Genomic DNA, 19,662 nt, shown 5'->3' with positions numbered 1-19,662 from the left:
CTTTAACCATTCTTTGGTAGAACGACTTGTGTGCTTAGGGTCATTGTCTTGCTGCATGACCCACCTTCTCTTGAGATTCAGTTCATGGACAGGTGTCCTGACATTTTCCTTTAGAATTTGCTGGTATAATTCAGAATTCGTTGTTCCATCAATGACGGCAAGCCGTCCTGGCCCAGATGCAGCAAAACAGGCCCAAACCATGATACTACCACCACCATATTTCACAGATGGGATAAGGTTCTTATGCTGGAATGCAGTGTTTTCCTTTCTCCAAACATAACGCTTCTCATTTAAACCAAAAAGTTCTATTTTGGTCTCACCCGTCCACAAAACATTTTTCCAATAGCCTTCTGGCTTGTCCACTTGAGCTTTAGCAAACTGCAAATGAGCAGCAATGTTCTTTTTGGAGAGCAGTGGCTTTCTCCTTGCAACCCTGTCATGCACACCATTGTTGTTCAGTGTTCTCCTGACGGTGGCTCATGAACATTAGCCAATGTGAGAGAGGCCTTCAGTTGCTTAGAAGTTACCTTGGGGTCCTTTGTGACCTCGCCAACTATTACACACCTTGCTCTTGGAGTGATCTTTGTTGGTCGACCACTCCTGGGGAGGGTAACAATGGTCTTGAATTTCCTCTGTTTGTACACAATCTGTCTGACTGTGGATTGGTGGAGTCCAAACTCTTTAGAGATGGTTTTGTAACCTTTTCCAGCCTGATGAGCATCAACAACGCTTTTTCTGAGGTCCTCAGAAATCTCCTTTGTTCGTGCCATGATACACTTCCACAAACATGTGTTGTGAAGATCAGACTTTGATAGATCCCTGTTCTTTAAATAAAACAGGGTGCCCACTCACACCTGATTGTCATCCCATTGATTGAAAACACCTGACTCTAATTTCACCTTCAAATTAACTGCTAATCCTAGAGGTTCACATACTTTTGCCACTCACATATGTAATATTGGATCATTTTCCTCAATAAATAAATGACCAAGTATAATATTTTTGTCTCATTTGTTTAACTGGGTTCTCTTTATCTACTTTTAGGACTTGTGTGAAAATCTGATGATGTTTTAGGTCATATTTATGCAGAAATATAGAAAATTCTAAAGGGTTCACAAAAACTTTCAAGCACCATTGTAAATGTATAAGAGTGGCAGTATTAATGGTTTAACAGAAAAAAAAAATAAATTCATGTTTAATTTTCCAAGAATGGCCTGAGTACAACCGACAGGTAGGTATTAAGTTATTTAAAAAATAAAAAATAAAAAAAAAACCTAGACACAAGTAGTTTCAAACAATCCAAAATTGTATTCATTTAAAAAAAAACAGCCCACACCACAACCACCCACAACCTGACTTGAAAAAGAGATGGAGAGGGGGAAAAAAAAAAAAAGCCCACAAACACTTTGCATTAAATATTAACAAAAACATGAGTATCAATCCCAATCATACTTGACTGGATACAGCTACTCGTCAGTGCATCTCAGAAAATTCTCCACAGTGATCCGATTAAACGTAATCATAAATCAACTCATTCACCCACAACTTCTGTCTCCATTAACGTGCTTAATCACTGAAAGTTCTCCCTTTTCAGAACCTTTCCTTCCCATTAATTCCATACGACGTCTCATCTCGCAGGTTCCATCATCAGGGAATCAAGAAAGCGACGTTAAGTTGAGGAAGCGCTTTTCCCATTAAAACCCTTGTGATTACTCGAGTACGGCTAGTGCGGTCAGTCAGCAAACACACACGTACACATATACACGCACACACGTGCGTTAAAACCCTCGTCAAACCCAGGAGATTTCTCTTCTCTCAGCCTCTGTTCTGTTGTGATGTGAGCGTCAGGATCCTTTTGCTCAGCAGCATGTTGTGCTGCTTCAGATACTCAATCAGATCGGCTTGTTTCTCCACCACCTCTTCCAGATAGGAGCCGTCTCTGTTTTACACAAAACACACACACGCGCTTTAGGATTAGTCTTAGATCATAAAAAAATATATATATTACACAAAGAAATAAAGCATGACTAAAGATATCACTAACTCAGGTGTGCATGTGTGTAATGGAAATGCAGTGTTTCTGGAAGGAAACAGTTTATATGATCTGTTTACAAACCCTTCAGCATGACCAGAGGCCGTGTTCAGGTGGGAGTGTGTTAGGCTCCACCTATAAAAAGATGCTAATGAGAGATAAAAGTTCTATCCCTCATTCTAAAGCACATTTAGGGCGTATTCGCACCTACGTTGTTTGGTCCGGACCAAACGACCCAAATTTCCCTCGGTCCGGACCTTTTGGGTTGGTCTGAATACAAACCACCGAACTCTGGTCCGGACCAAACAAGCGGACCGAGACCGAGCTGCAAGGTCGGACTCGGTCCGGACCAAAGGAACCCTGGTGCGGATCTTTTGGAGGTGTGAAAGCAGACCGGACCTAATCCGACAGTTTTGCTTTTTTGTACCTCGGGAGCTTCCATTGTTTGTCGAGCATTATGGGAAACAGAGTCTTGACACTCCACCGCAAAGTGCAAACACTGTTTCGGTTGTCAAGGGAACCTTACAACAGCCGTTCAGTCATTCAGACCAGTGGTAGGCTAGACTACAGAGTACAAAAAATGAGTAGGGGGCAAACGTGGGCCGAGGAAGAAACGCGTACCCTTGTGGATATATGGGCAGATGTCCACATATCTGAGCTTTTGGAGAGAACACACAAAAATGCCGACGTGTTTGCTGTATTCAGTGAGAAAATGAAGGAGAAGGGGTTCACGCGCTCCCCAGAACAATGTCGGCTAAAAGTGAAGAAACTCCGTCAGACCTACATTAAAATCAGGGACATTCTTTCAAAAAGTGGCGGTACTAGCGACGCAAAAAAGAAATTCATCTATTACGATGGATAAGGCGAATATCCCGACACATACCTCCTCCGTCTTGCGTGAAGAGCCAGAACTGTCACAACATGATGTGCGCTCATCAGCGCTATCCTCCGTAGCCACCTTGCCTTTTGTCGTCGTCGATAAATTACTTGTACAACAGCATAGTAATCGCACAATTGTGAAAACAGTAAAAACTGGAAAAAACATATAGCTTTGATGACATTAAAAAGAATAACAGCACGGAAAGCCTCCATGACTACTTTTGAACTTAATGCTTTGTGCGCGTGTCGTCTCTGACCAATAGCTGAACGACCTCAGGGCGCGTGGCTTTGTTGACAGATTTTGGTCCGCTTACTAAAATGTACAGTGTGAAAGCGAACCGCACCAAAATGGGGGGGAAAAAAAAAAAAAAAAACACCCATTTGGTTCGGACCAAAGCAAGTGAACTTTCAAACTATCCCGGTCTGAATACACCCTTAATTAGAGCTACAAAAAAAAAAAAAAAAAAGCTTCAATATTGTTGTTTCAAACGTCACATATCACAAGTCAATTCATTTTCCAAGTTGGACTGAGGTGTCCAAAGTAAGAAATTGCCAAAGTACAAGTTTGTTAATAATCGAGGGCATAACTCTGGTAAAATCTGCCCAAATTAAACGAAATTTCAATCTGCGTATAACCGTCATATAACAAAGCCTTCTGCCAAGTTTGGTGAAATTCCTCCACAAATTGTGGGAGGAGTTGATTTCAGAAGAACGTACACCCTCATGAAATTGTCAAAGTTACTTATTCAAGGGATCAAAACTCTGGGAAAATTTTCGCAAACGAAATTAAATCACAATCTGCGTATTACCGTCATATAACAAGGCCTTTTGCCAAGCGTCGAGAAAGTCGTCTAAAAATTGAGAGAGGAGTCGATTTCAGAAGGTGAGCACCTTCCTGGGACGGACATCACTACGACATAATCCTCCTTCGGGCCTTTCGGCCAGCAGGGGATAAAAGCATTAAAGAGAAGCAAAGGCTTCAAGAACAACGAAGAAATGAGTGGTTAAAGAGAATACGACGAGAGGAGCTCGGTCAGAAGACTGCAGAGAAATTCACGATTGTATTTAAAAGTGATAGAAAGTCGGAAGGGAGTATGGAAGAGTTTGCTTAAGAATCTTGCTTTATTTTTTTTTCCACCCAGTGTAACATTTAGAAGAGAATTAGGAGACGAGACCCATAGCTTTATAAAATTCCTCCAAGCCGGTGTGCAGGACTGATCAACAGTTACCGGAAACGTTTAGTTGCAGTTATTGCTGCACAAGGGGGTCACACCACATACTCAGGGATGAGAGTGGGTGGTCACCAAAAAAGCAGAAAACAAGATGGCGCCCAAAGCCGGGGGTCTGGGAGGGATCCCCCCCAGGAAAATTTTGAAAAATAAGGCCTTACAAACCACTTTTCCTGCAATCTGAGCTGTAGTAGATAAAATATCTGTTGTTTTTTTTATATATTTACATGAAAATATGTTTCAAATCAATAGGAGTATTGTTTGAATTCAAAATAAAATCACATTCTACATTAAAGGGTATGGTTATAATTTATGATCAACAAAAATGACAAACTAAATTCACATTAAACGCAAGTTTTATTAATTATCAAAATGTTTATATTAAATAAAATTTCTTAGGGAGAAAAGGTCAGTCACCCGATGTCCTTGTTAGTTGCAGATGATTTCAAAAAGTCTTTTGAAATATTTAAGTTTTCAAAACTGTCAGCATTAATTCAGATTTACTGACCATCATATACATGTTCAATGTATTAAATCAAACGAATGCTAAGTTTATGGGATAATGTCTATGTACACTTTATACAATTATTTATAGTTCACAGTCACTTCTCATTTTCATTTAAATCATTTCGACTTCAGCTTTTTGGCCAAAGACAAGAGCTTGTCAGTCCTCTCTCGGTGTTTTATACCAGCATCGATTTCACGTACCTTCGCTTCATCTCGCTTGTCAATTGTATTCGGCATTTTGAGTAAAAAAGCCAATACGAAAGAGAAAACGCATTTTTGAAGCGCAGCGCCGATGAACATGTGCAAGTTTCGATAAAATAGAACAGATGCGGGTACTTTTGTAAGAACTGTTATGATTGGCTTTTGTTCTCCCTCACACTCTTGTAAGAACTGTTATGATTGGCTATCATGCTCTCGCCAGCGATGTTTTGGCCAATTACATTGATTCTACTGCGAGACTTGGCGAGACTAAAGATGGCGAAAATGTAAACACGTAACATCGTCGTACACTTGAGTATCACGAAGGAACATACCCCAACCCCCCTCAATGAAAAAAACATCTCAACGGATTTGGCATAATATCGATTTTCGCTCAGAAAAAGCGGAAATCCGCCGAAAAGCGGAAAACTCTCATCCCTGAGATACTGAAAGCAAAGGTTCACATACTTTTGCCACTCACAGATATGTAATATTGGATCATTTTCCTCAATAAATAAATGACCAAGTATAATATTTTTGTCTCATTTGTTTAACTGGGTTCTCTTTATCTACTTTTAGGACTTGTGTGAAAATCTGATGTTGTTTTAGGTCATATTTATGCAGAAATATAGAACATTCTAAAGGGTTCACAAACTTTCAAGCACCACTGTACGAGTCCCAGTAAGTTGTAACCGACTGGAACATCCTTGGCCCTCCCATACTTTTTTTTTTTTTTTTTCCTAGACATGGAACTGACCTGTGTGCGCTATTGTTTTCTTGGGTAGAACTTCCTTGAAAATTATATTCAATTTGTAGTGTAATCAGCAACTAACGTCTAGTGTAATTTGACCTCTGATGCCTACAAAAACATGCCTGGAAATAGCTAAGAAGCCATCTCCAGTCCAGGCATCTAAAGCTCCTCAGCTTCCGGGACCCTAAGGCCCTGTTTACATTATTTCGAATCAGCGGATCATCAGATTAATGTTTTTAAAACGATTCGTGTGCACACAGCAACACCAATACACGATTCGCGTGCACACAGCAACGCCAATACACGGATACGCTAATCACATGACTAATTAGACGACGCGTCACATGATCCCAGTGCATATCGGGCATGCGCAAGTCACTCACCACTTGCAAGTGGAAGGATGGCAAGCGAACACCTTCTCCAGCAGATAAACACACCTGGCTGTGATGTTCATGTTCTCACTGAGTTCAACCTCCTTGAGGCGCTTAAAATGTGTAAATAAACCTCAGTGCAGCTCAGCGCTTCCTCCTGCGCTCCAAATCACTCCGCCCTGAACAGCGAGTGCCCTCTGGAGGGTGCGCACTCTGGCCCTGCGCAGCTCACAGAGCGCGCGAGTGAAGCGCACGAGCAGTGATTCGGGACTGAGCCGCTGTGTGTGTGATCCCAACGCCAGCGAATCAGGAAGGTGGATGTCACAGTGACGTTGTCCAATGACGACGTCAGCTAGAGCTCAGCACAGCGTATCCTCAATGTTTACACAGCACCGGATCAGATACGAACTGGGTTGAATGCGTAGGCCCTGGCGGATTCCCGTTTCCCGGCGTTTTAATGTGAACGGACAGTGCATCCGCGAAGAAAACGAGACAGATACAGTCTAATGTAAACTTGGCCTAAGACAGGCCCCAGGCCTTTGGCCCATCACTTGGACGGGCTGAAATTTGGACGGACATACAACATTTCAGATTTGTCTGTCCTGTGACAATCTGCTTAAACTTCCTTATTTCCCACACGGCAAGTGTATGCGGGGTTTATTTTCTTCTTTTCGGATGCGGTGTTTATCTTGTTCGTACAAATGTTAATTGAGAAACGAATAAATAAAAGGGACCTATGCATTTGATATGGTGATTGTTCATCCCTCCTTTTTAAATCTAGGACGTGCATGCTTGGAAAAGAATGCTGGAGATGGAGTTGCCAGGTAGACGTGGAAACAAGGAAGAACAAAGATGAGATTTATGGATGTGCTGAAGGAGGACACGAGGACGATCAGTGCGACAGAACAAGATACGGAGGACAGGAGGGACATTTTCCGCTGTGGTGACTCCTAACGGGAACAGCCGAAAGAAGATGATGCTCGCGTTTGGTGTATCTACTTAAAAAGTCGAAAATGCAGTGTAGTCTGTGCCAATAGAGATCTTGCAGTCACGTGACCGGAAAGTACACAACCGCCATCTTGTCGGTCAAAAACACCGCTGAATACTGCCGCATTCGTGTACAGAATGGATCAATTTCAACCGACGGACTACACGGCTCATTTTTCTAATGAACAGATAACTAGATATATGTCTAAAATAAACGATCTACAGATTAGTGACCCTTATGGCTTACCGGACAGTTTTCACGACCGGATTTTGAACTGCCAGCGGAATACCCGGACGTGTATAATTACCTCATTAACTTTCCCTCGCTGTTCAGTGGTGAAGCACTGCGTGCTTATAAATCTCTGGACAGTTATCTTTACAGAAATTCAGGATTTGTCAGCGACTCAGATGTGGCATCTTGTAAACAAGAATCTTCATTGGACGGGTAAGTCACTTAAGTATTGAGTATAGCACTGACCAGCCGATTATAGAATAGAATAAGGTAATTCCAGCTGTAATTCCAAATCGTCTGTCTTGTTTACATGGATCTGGCGTTGGAGAGATAGAGGCTTAGCAGTGGAGATTTGAGTGGCTGTTTTCTGAGCTTAGTCAACAGGCTGGCTCTGCCTGCAGCCTCGCTTTTGTTTCCACTCCCAACACCGCCCCCTTCGCTTTGCTTCCGATAACAATCCACGGAGACCCCGCTGGTCTCGCTATCTCGTCCGGAATGTTGTGCATGCGATGGAAATCGCTACAAACCGTCATTTTCTGCTGGAAACCAATGTCCAGTAAGTCCATACGGTTGTAGTGGATATTGAAGTCCGGTACAGACAAACAACACACAAAAATACACACAAAAAACATAAAAAAACGTGCACAGGTAGGGAGAGCTTGTAGCCGCAGCCGTTGTAGTAGAATTGTATATACAACCCCGATTCCAAAAAAGTTGGGACAAAGTACAAATTGTAAATAAAAATGGAATGCAATGATGTGGAAGTTTCAAAATTCCATATTTTATTCAGAATAGAACATAGATGACATATCAAATGTTTAAACTGAGAAAATGTATCATTTAAAGAGAAAAATTAGGTGATTTTAAATTTCATGATAACAACACATCTCAAAAAAGTTGGGACAAGGCCATGTTTACCACTGTGAGACATCTTTTCTCTTTACAACAGTCTGTAAACGTCTGGGGACTGAGGAGACAAGTTGCTCAAGTTTAGGGATAGGAATGTTAACCCATTCTTGTCTAATGTAGGATTCTAGTTGCTCAACTGTCTTAGGTCTTTTTAGTCGTATCTTGCGTTTTATGATGCGCCAAATGTTTTCTATGGGTGAAAGATCTGGACTGCAGGCTGGCCAGTTCAGTACCCGGACCCTTCTTCTACGCAGCCATGATGCTGTAATTGATGCAGTATGTGGTTTGGCATTGTCATGTTGGAAAATGCAAGGTCTTCCCTGAAAGAGACGTCGTCTGGATGGGAGCATACATTGCTCTAGAACCTGGATATACCTTTCAGCATTGATGGTGTCTTTCCAGATGTGTAAGCTGCCCATGCCACACGCACTAATGCAACCCCATACCATCAGAGATGCAGGCTTCTGAACTGAGCGCTGATAACATCTTGGGTTGTCCTTCTCCTCTTTAGTCCGAATGACACGGAGTCCCTGATTTCCATAAAGAACTTCAAATTTTGATTCATCTGACCACAGAACAGTTTTCCACTTTGCCACAGTCCATTTTAAATGAGCCTTGGCCCAGAGAAGACGTCTGTGCTTCTGGATCGTGTTTAGATACGGCTTCGTCTTTGAACTATAGAGTTTTAGCTGGCAACGGCGGATGGCACGGTGAATTGTGTTCACAGATAATGTTCTCTGGAAATATTCCTGAGCCCATTTTGTGATTTCCAATACAGAAGCATGCCTGTATGTGATGCAGTGCCGTCTAAGGGCCCAAAGATCACGGGCACCCAGTATGGTTTTCCGGCCTTGACCCTTACGCACAGAGATTCTTCCAGATTCTCTGAATCTTTTGATGATATTATGCACTGTAGATGATGATATGTTCAAACTCTTTGCAATTTTACACTGTCGAACTCCTTTCTGATATTGCTCCACTATTTGTCGGCGCAGAATTAGGGGGATTGGTGATCCTCTTCCCATCTTTACTTCTGAGAGCCGCTGCCACTCCAAGATGCTCTTTTTATACCCAGTCATGTTAATGACCTATTGCCAATTGACCTAATGAGTTGCAATTTGGTCCTCCAGCTGTTCCTTTTTTGTACCTTTAACTTTTCCAGCCTCTTATTGCCCCTGTCCCAACTTTTTTGAGATGTCATGAAATTTCAAATGAGCCAATATTTGGCATGAAATTTCAAAATGTCTCACTTTCGACATTTGATATGTTGTCTATGTTCTATTGTGAATACAATATCAGTTTTTGAGATTTGTAAATTATTGCATTCCGTTTTTATTTACAATTTGTACTTTGTCCCAACTTTTTTGGAATTGGGGTTGTAGTAGGGTTTTCCAGAAGAAAAGGTAGAAGTAGAACTAGAAGGCGGAAATATGGCGTTTGACCTACAAGATGGCGTCTGTCACAATCTGGATCGGTTGTGACGTCACATGCAAGTGCTCCATAGAACCATTTTGCACCCACAAAACAAATCATAACCATCACCAAAGGGCAGGTCTTAAATTAGCAGAAGCTTGTTTGCGCTGTTAGAAGACAGACAACCACGTTTAGATATCGTCCCATCCACGCTTTACACAGCTCGGACTCTGAACGCTTCTTCTAGATTTTTCCTTCTGTACTTCCAGCTCAAATAAATAAATAAAAAAAAATCAAATCATCTTTTTATTCTTGCAAGCTTGTTGCACAGTACCATGTGTGTGTGTTCGTTACCTGAAGCCCAGCTCCGTGTGTGTGTCACTGGCTGTGGGAGAGTAGGTGTGAGATCTTTCGTCTTCGGTGATATCTGGACTCGGGCTTTGCCTGTTAAACTGCAACACGTGCACTGCAACACACACAACTGCAAATTAATCACCAGTCAAAAACGATATTTATCATCTCTTACTTTTCCTGGTCTCTCTACGCAGAAGTATTTTATAATAAGTTACAGTTGCAAGTGTGAAGTGTTTCACTGCGGTTAAGTATGAATACCAAGCACGCGTGTGTGTTTATAAAGCACCAGGACACACACGCACGGTGAAGGTGGTGATGAATTCCCAATTCGACTGAGAATAAAAGTAGGAGCAGGTGATCATCACATAATTCTGATGTAGAATTTAACAAACCGCAACAGGATGGACTGTGTACAGAAGACAAAATACAGAGCTAGCTTAAAGTTAGACTCCCTTTCAATTTCATAAAATTGGTGAAATTTAGTTCCCTCTGAAATTTGGTTGTTGTGATATACATTTCTGTAATAGCTCACAAAACCCCAGGCCATTCAGCGGTCGGGAAGTTATTTAATTTCAGGGGATTACAGCAAATAACGTACACTGGGGAAAAAAAAAAAAATCCGCTCGCTTCGCGCAGTCAAAGGAAGTCAGTGCGTGTGTGCGCATACACAGGTTTACCTTTGAGCGTGCACTGACAGTTCCATCATTCTGTCGCTAAACGAACAGCTGATCACACCGAGGTGCTCGCTGAGCGCTGATATTTATTAGTTCGGTCCTGCATTTCCTTTCCTTCGTATATAAGGGAACGTCTTTTCTTCTCACTTTTCATTACTGTAGTCGCTCTTTCACGGTTCATTCATCTCCTCCATTGTTGTCTCCTCTTTCAAATTTGTATCCCACAATGCCTCGCATGAACGGGAAAAGCCCACTACGTCATGCATGATGCAGTATCTTGAATCGCGTCATGGTGAAGCAGGAAAAAAAATAGCTGAGAATTTCGGGCCATGTGGCCCTAAATTCATTAATCTTTCTGTTTTAAAACGACGATAAAATCGGATGTCTGCGATTCGAATTCAGTAGCTTTCAGTCGACTAAACAAAACTAATTGGAAAATTCTTTTTATGACCTAAACTTGAAAAATCTGAAAGGCAGTCTAGCTTTAAACCTCAGCACTTGATGAGCATTAATTATCCGAGACGGACATGCCGACACACACTAAACACCTTCAGCCGGAGGAAATTGCCTGCGATGGCCCATCACCTTCACCAGACCTGATGTTCTCCAAAAACCTTTACGTTTCTCCTCGCAGTAGCATTTTGGTTTTGTTTTGAGCAGAACGGTCGGTTTGACATGCAGAGATTAATTAAGGCTAATTAGACACCACACATTCAGAAGAGCTAAGGAACACTCTTTAAGGAAAACACAACTGGCAGATGAAGCACTCCGTGGATGTGTTACATTCCTCATAGCTCTCTTAAAGAGCAGTGCGTCCCTCAGTCGGAGGCTTAAACGTGGTCATAACAATCCCAAATCACGTCTTTCTATAAAACAGGCGAGTTGTCGCACTTCATTTCAAGATTAATTTATTTAAAAAAAAAAAAAAAAGGCACGCACGTGTGTGTGTGTGTGTGTGGGAGGGAATCCTCAAATTCACTGGATGGGGGCATAAAATGAGCTCGTGCTGCCTCTGTACCTGTTCAATCCGAAACACGACAGGGCTGCATCTTCAGACAATACGATTCCGACTCCCCTCCCTCGCTCGCTCCCTTTGAAGGGCCCTAAAGTGGCTTTGAAGTGCAGAGGCGGCATACGGCCCATGCAGAATGCAATTCATGTTCAAATGAAGAGGCAGAAAGAAAGGAGATGCGACATCAAAGCCCCTGGAGCATGATTTTGGCCTCACGGCACCTTCCTTTAGGAAGAGGCAGAGAGAGAGAGCGAGATGGATAGAGGGAGATAGCAGGGAGAGATGGGCAGATGAATAGGGATCGTTCATTAGCACAATAAACATGGATCAGATTGAGCGATCACGCTTGGATGATCCGTCAGCGGGGTTCATTTATACGGCACGAAACTTAAAACGGGTGTGTCTCAATGCATGGTTGATCTCCAGTTCACTAATCATCCAAGGAATCCCTGTGTGTGTGTGTGTGTGTGTGTGTGTGTGTGTGTGTGTGTGTGTGTGTGTGTGTAAAAGAGAGAGAGTGTCAATAGTAAGACAATGCTATGGTTTATTAGGGTGGGGTAGCTTCAGGTAGCCTTGGGGCACCCAAAAAAAAAAAAAAACCCCACCCAACACACACACACACACACACACACACAATCTTACCTTTATCCTCATTCTTTACATATCTTACAGAAGAAGAGAATGAGATGAGAATGAAGAGAAATAGTACGAGGAAAGTCAGAGAGGGAGAGAGGGAGAAGGCCTTAATTGTAATACAGCCTGGTGTGTGATCCTGAAGGGGATAAAGACAGTAGCTGAGGTATTGTAATGCGAGGTGTTTGGGGAAGGGGGATAGGTGTGCGTTTTATAATGTATATGCAAATAAGACCTTTAATGCTTTTACACTAAGGTTTGGGGTCAACTGAATTTCACAGGGTTTTCAACCCCCCGATATGAAGTACCTGTATACACCAGAAGGCATATAACGGAAGCAAGCAGTTCCACACAGATGACAGCGAGCAGCAGATACACGGAGAGATTTTCCACTTTGTCATGCAACACAGAAGAGAGGGCGACTATTATCATCACTGCAGCGTTGCCTGGAGAGAAAGAAGTGCACGTTTACATGTCAACGCTGTGAAACACTTTGCTATCAATACCAAACACATTTTTAAATGAAATTTATAGAACACCTTGATAATGGAAAAAAAAAAAAAAGTTTCTTAATTAACAAGTTATTCAATTACGTTTTCGGTTTTAGTAACCGTATATTGTGACTCGTATTGGCAACTAATTGCAATTAAATATTATATTTATGGGCCTGTTCGGTTTTTAGCCATGTTGAATTTAGTTCGTTTGGTCCACGGCAGGCGTCGCTTATCCGCGCGATCTTCACAAGACTTGTGCGAGACTTCGAAACAAGAAGTGTCAGCCAGGTGTCAGTGCTGCCATTTTGAAGTCCGTTTTCCAAATGAAATATTGCATAAAAACGAGTTTAAATGACGATTACTGCCTACTTTTTTCAAACTTTCCTGATTGTTATCAAAACAAAACTTCCAGCTTGATTACATCAGCATTCGAAAGAGGGCGCGCGTCTTTTGACAACGTTGGCAGATGTTGGTCACTTGGACTTCCGCTCTACGTTTTACTTCAGTCCTACGATGTCTCGCACAGGTCTCGGCGAATCTCGTTTACGGCCATTGCTTTGACATATGGACTGATAGATTCCATAGCATATTTCAAACACTCATAGCTTGCTATAGCAGTGACAAAATAGCTGTCAGAAATGCATTCCTATGTTTAATAAAATGACATAAATAGAACTTTGATAAAAAAAAAAAAAAAAAATTGCCTTCAGGTCTCCTTTAATGGAGAAATTTGTTGGTTTTGGCGCCCTCTGCTGCATGTGGCGAAAATTACATGCAATGAAAACAGGTTGGAGTGTCATTCTCTTTCCTTCCAAATAACCCAGCTATTTCCTTGTTGAAATTATTTCTGCCATACGAGTTGGCAAGAATCTTTCCGGGTGTGGGCAAAGTTCATTTCCAGGCCAGAATTTGCAACAGAATCCAAATAAATAAATAAAAATACAACCCCGATTCCAAAAAAGTTGGGACAAAGTACAAATTGTAAATAAAAACAGAATGCAATAATTTACAAATCTCAAAAACTGATATTGTATTCACAATAGAACAGAGACAACATATCAAATGTCGAAAGTGAGACATTTTGAAATTTCATGCCAAATATTGGCTCATTTGAAATTTCATGACAGCAAGACATCTCAAAAAAGTTGGGACAGGGGCAATAAGAGGCTGGAAAAGTTAAAGGTACAAAAAAAAGAACAGCTGGAGGACCAAATTGCAACTCATTAGGTCAATTGGCAATAGGTCATTAACATGACTGGGTATAAAAAGAGCATCTTGGAGTGGCAGCGGCTCTCAGAAGTAAAGATGGGAAGAGGATCACCAATCCCCCTAATTCTGCGCCGACAAATAGTGGAGCAATATCAGAAAGGAGTTCGACAGTGTAAAATTGCAAAGAGTTTGAACATATCATCATCTACAGTGCATAATATCATCAAAAGATTCAGAGAATCTGGAAGAATCTCTGTGCGTAAGGGTCAAGGCCGGAAAACCATACTGGGTGCCCGTGATCTTCGGGCCCTTAGACGGCACTGCATCACATACAGGCATGCTTCTGTATTGGAAATCACAAAATGGGCTCAGGAATATTTCCAGAGAACATTATCTGTGAACACAATTCACCGTGCCATCCGCCGTTGCCAGCTAAAACTCTATAGTTCAAAGAAGCCGTATCTAAACATGATCCAGAAGCGCAGACATCTTCTCTGGGCCAAGGCTCATTTAAAATGGACTGGGGCAAAGTAGAAAACTGTTCTGTGGTCAGATGAATCAAAATGTGAAGTACAGCATCATGGCTGCGTAGAAGAAGGGTCCGGGTACTGAACTGGCCAGCCTGCAGTCCAGATCTTTCACCCATAGAAAACATTTGGCGCATCATAAAACGGAAGATACGACAAAAAAGACCCAAGACAGTTGAGCAACTAGAATCCTACATTAGACAAGAATGGGTTAACATTCCTATCCCTAAACTTGAGCAACTTGTCTCCTCAGTCCCCAGACGTTTACAGACTGTTGTAAAGAGAAAAGGGGATGTCTCACAGTGGTAAACATGGCCTTGTCCCAACTTTTTTGAGATATGTTGTCATGAAATTTAAAATCGCCTAATTTTTCTCTTTAAATGATACATTTTCTCAGTTTAAACATTTGATATGTCATCTATGTTCTATTCTGAATAAAATATGGAATTTTGAAACTTCCACATCATTGCATTCCATTTTTATTTACGATTTGTACTTTGTCCCAACTTTTTTGGAATCAGAGTTGTAAATACCCAGCCCCTTACCCAGGTTCACTGCACAGCAATATTGGAAATTGTCTTTTTTTAAAAACTTTATTTGAAGTTAATGTATGATTACATGTCCGCAAGAAAAATATACACATTACAAAAAGGGAATTCTGCTTTATCTTTGCAATGGATCTGGAGTCCATCCGGGGAACCCAGGATGAGATGCCGAGTTCCTCGCAGAGCACCAGGTAGACACTTGCTCGCCAAATTTAGTCACCAATCTACCTACGGAGACGTTTTTGAGAGAAAACCCCACACGGATGCTGTGAGAACACGCAAAACTCAATTTGAGCTCAGGATTGAACCAGGGACCATGGATCTGTTAGATGCTCTGCCACTGTGCTGCACTACAGCAAACATACTTTACATAAATAATTTTAAAAAACCTGCGCATTTTTGTTCACATCGGCCAAGTAGCTGAGGGAAATTTTCCTTAGCCATCATTTCTTTTAGAAATTTGCTTCAAACAAACAGCAAGAATCATTTGGGCACAAATATGACTTGGGTTCTGAAGCACAGCGGGGAAGGTGCCGAGTGTGTGTACCTGCAGAGTGTATGAGTAACGGGAGGTGCTTGAGTTTTGTGGTTTTCCTGTAAAACTGCAGGTATCCTCTCCGCCTCAGGGCGCTGTGGTGATACTGTACACATCTCTCAAAGAGAAAGACCAGCAGCCACAGGCCCACCTTCGAGAGTAACACCAGGGTCCTGGACTCCACCCCGTTTAAGGCTGCTGTGCACTTGGCAGAGTGGGTGTCGGTTAACCAACACACCGCAGCCAGGGTGATGCACATGCACACATATGCCACCTAGGCACCAGGAGAAATGGGAAACAACAAGACGACATGCAAATCTGTTTTTCAATCGTTCATTGAAAAACAGTTACATATACTGCTGTTCACTCAGTTGAAAAAAAAGTCACAAAATTTCATACTTACATGCAACACCGTCAGTATAATGGCTCCCCACGGAGTGGGTAGTTTTCGAAACTCGCTTTTGATGACTGACTGCAAAGCGTTCCGGGATATGAGCGGCCCATCCATCAAAGGGTCATCCTCAATGCTCTGGGTGAAATCTGTGTTCCTGTTACTCTGTAACACACACAAGAAATTGTGCATTGGAGCTCAGTTACAAGGCTTGAATATCTATATTCAGTATTTAAAAAAAAAAAAAAGTATTTGTGCACCATGACGGTGAGCTCTTTTCATGTAGAATAAGTAGTTAAGTGTTTAAAGCAGATACGCAGAGCCAGGGCCTCACTTTTTGTTTATAAATGCCTTGAGACCTCAAGAATGGCACAGGAATAGTTAAGCGTTAACAATAAATCTAATATAGTAATTTTTATGATTAAAGTGATTCATATCGGTAGCGGTCTGAGTGAATGACCTTGACGTCTGTGACGTCACAGCAGGAAGTCTATCGGCCTCATCGCCATTTCCGCTAGACTAAAACACAGAGCTGACTGCAACTCCGATCCTCCATTTTGAGCTAATTTATCACCATGCCACATAGATGTGTTGCTGGCGGGTGCAGCAACACAACAGAAGGTGGATTTACGTTGCATTCATGGCCCAAGAATGTTCAAACTGCAAAGATTTGGAAGCGTTTTGCGAGATGTTCACGGGCACATTGGGCACCTACGAAGTGGGCTCTCCTCTGCACATTTTACTGAACACTCGTACGAAACCTCTGATCTGTTGGAGTGCTGGCTATAAGCCCGTATTGAAAGAGGGTGCAGTCCCAACAATTAAAGGAAAAGAAAAGCAAGTTCAGTTGCACCAGTTCTCCCGGAGCGTGAGCCGAGGGTTGTTGCTAAAACCCAGGACGGGACATATCACTTGGGCAGTGACCTCCCTGTGGTTGCTGCTAAAACCGGTGGCATCCCGTCCCATCCTGGGTTTTAGTAATTGCATGAGCCGAGGAGTTATTGCGGAGTACTCAGTATGGAGAAAATGGAGAATGAGTGGAGCAGCTGTCTGATTTCTCCACTGGATATGTTTGCCTCAGCAGCAATATCTCGCCCTTACGTGGAAGGAGCGAATGAACGAACAACTGAAAGTCAGATTGTTTCAAAACAATCGGTCACAAGGAGCGAGAACACAGACGGGTAAGATGCGACACTTGTTGTTTAGCTGCATTTAGATTAATACATGTAACTTGTGTGTTTAAGTTACCAGTGTAAGATTATTTAATTTGATTCAGAATGTGATTGTCTCAGTTCATCTGATTTAATTAGCCGTTTACATTTTATCAGTGAAAATGCCTGCATGTTGCATAAGTTATAACACCGGTCCTATTTTAATGAGGGTCAACCCACAATCTCATCTCATCTCATCAGCTCTAGCTGCTTTTTCCTGTTCTACAGGGTCGCAGGCAAGCTGGACCCTATCCCAGCTGACTACGGGCGAAAGGCGGGGTACACCCTGGACAAGTCGCCAGGTCATCACAGGGCTGACACATAGACACAGACAACCATTCACACTCACATTCACACCTACGGTCAATTTAGAGTCACCAGTTAACCTAACCTGCGTGTCTTTGGACTGTGGGGGAAACCGGAGCACCCGGAGGAAACCCACACGGACACGGGGAGAACATGCAAACTCCGCACAGAAAGGCCCTCGCCGGCCACGGGGCTCGAACCCGGACCTTCTTGCTGTGAGGCGACAGCGCTAACCACTACACCACCGTGCCGCCCAACCCACAATCAATCAAGGAAGTCAAATCAGTCTTAGTTGAGCAAGTCGGTAACGGTATTTCTTACTTTCATGATATTTTTTATTTATATGATTTTGGTCATGTGGAGTTTGCATGTTCTCCCCGTGGGTTTCCTCCGGGTGCTCCGGTTTCCCCCACAGTCCAAAGACATGCAGGTTAGGTTAACTGGTGACTCTAAGGCTACGTTTACATTACGTCGAATCAGCGGATCATCAGATTAATGTTCTTAAAACGATTCGCGTTTACACTAAAACCATTAACCGTGCACACAGCAACACCAATACGCGGATACGCTCGGCTCCGCAGGCATCCTGCGCTCCAAATCACTCCGCCCTGAACAGTGAGTGCCCTCTGGAGGGTGCGCACTCCGGCCCTGCGCAGCTCACACAGCGCGCGAGTGAAGTGAACAAGCAGTGATTCGGGACTGAGCCGCTGTGTGTGTGATCCCAGCGCACATCACTTACTACTTGCAAGTGGAAGGATGGCAAGCCTAAAGACAATCATAACTACACAATGGGCAGTATTTGCATCAGTATTTGCAGTATTTTCATACTTTTATACTCTTTAATGAAAGGTGATACAAGGCGGAAGTCCGCGCCGTTTTTCAGCAGTCGCGTCACATGACCAACGCCAGCGAATCAGGAAGGTGGACGTCACAGTGACGTCGTCCAATGAGACGCCAGCTAGAGCTCAGCACAGCGTATTCGCGTATTCTGAATGTTTACACAGCACCGGAGCTGACACGATCTGGATTGAATACGTGGACGCTGGCGGATTCCCGTTTCCTGGCTTTTCCAGGGGGTTTAATGTAAACGGACAGTGCATCCGCGAAGAAAACGAGACAGATACGGTCTAATGTAAACGTAGCCTAAATTGGCCGTAGGTGTGAATGTGAGTGTGAATGGTTGTCTGTGTCTATGTGTCAGCCCTGTGATGACCTGGCGACTTGTCCAGGGTGTACCCCGCCTTTTGCCCGTAGTCAGCTGGGATAGGCTCCAGCTTGCCTGCGACCCTGTAGAACAGAATAAAGTGGCTAGAGATAATGAGATGAGTTTGGTCTATAGCTGTAAAAGGCCTTGGGCTTGCTGACTGGCTCAGCTCGAGAGAGAGAGAGAATATGCAGCATATAAGAGTCAGGGCTGGAGATACTATCCACTCAGAAATTTATTTAAGAATAAAGGTTCTGTGTGTCTGCTTTAAAAACAACCTTCACAGCAGTGATGATTCACTAATCAAATCACAAATGATCCAAATAGGAGTCGATTCGCCGTTTGAACGAATCGACTCGAAAAGAACTTCTGGCAATTAAGAGCTAGAAATGTCACATAAACAATAAGTGACTATATAAACCCTCAGATCAGGGGGCGATTAGAAACACCGGATGAATATCGGATAAATAATCGGACAACACTCAGAGCAGTGAGCCGAAAGAATCAAAATGGGGAATCGATTCTTTTCAACGCGCAGATCAAAGAATCGAATCAGTAAAGTGGATCTTGTCAAAGTCAAATGTTGAGTAAACACTTTCTTTAAAATTTTTTTTTAATTATAAACAAGCTTTTCGCATAAATTAAACACCCGATTCATTTTCATGAGCAAATATATAAAATAAACATAAATATCTTGTTTACAACAACAAACTCAGCTATCACGTGAGAACACGTCCTGAGCGTGCAGAGGAAGCATTTAGCCTTAAATTAAAAAAAAATAATAAAAATAAACATTTATACGCACCGGTTTTGCCAGGAGCCGCTTTGAGCCCATTTTTCCCTTCACCAAACAGAGAATAACACGAAAACTCGTCGTTACCTGACCAATATTTACAGCAGCAATTTAAAGCATTTAAATATACTTCCGCATTATGACACGTCAAAATAAAAGTCATCGGTTGAATCCCAAAAACATTCCTGTTGTTCCGAGGAAACATATAGTGCACTAGTTGTGAATGTTATTAATAAATATGTTCTGAAAGGGACTTCAAATGAAGG

The 19,662-nt window shown here is 42.4% G+C and overlaps 1 protein-coding gene across 1 annotated transcript; it reads right to left on the bottom strand.

Moving 5' to 3' along the window:
- Positions 1-1,288: 1,288 nt before the first annotated feature.
- On the bottom strand, positions 1,289-19,648 carry tmem192 (transmembrane protein 192). The gene is made up of 6 exons (XM_060916573.1): positions 19,409-19,648; positions 15,895-16,047; positions 15,504-15,765; positions 12,490-12,627; positions 9,863-9,974; positions 1,289-1,939 (listed from the first exon to the last, which is right to left on the bottom strand). Exons 1-6 carry the CDS (start codon positions 19,436-19,438, stop codon positions 1,816-1,818), a joined length of 819 nt encoding a protein of 272 aa, XP_060772556.1. The 5' UTR covers positions 19,439-19,648; the 3' UTR covers positions 1,289-1,815.
- Between the last annotated feature and the right edge of the window lie 14 nt (positions 19,649-19,662).

This window comes from Neoarius graeffei, chromosome 3 (assembly GCF_027579695.1).
Source record: "Neoarius graeffei isolate fNeoGra1 chromosome 3, fNeoGra1.pri, whole genome shotgun sequence".
Lineage (NCBI taxonomy): Eukaryota > Metazoa > Chordata > Actinopteri > Siluriformes > Ariidae > Neoarius > Neoarius graeffei.
Note: the sequence above shows the minus strand (reverse complement) of the source record. Positions and strands in the feature narration are given on the sequence as shown.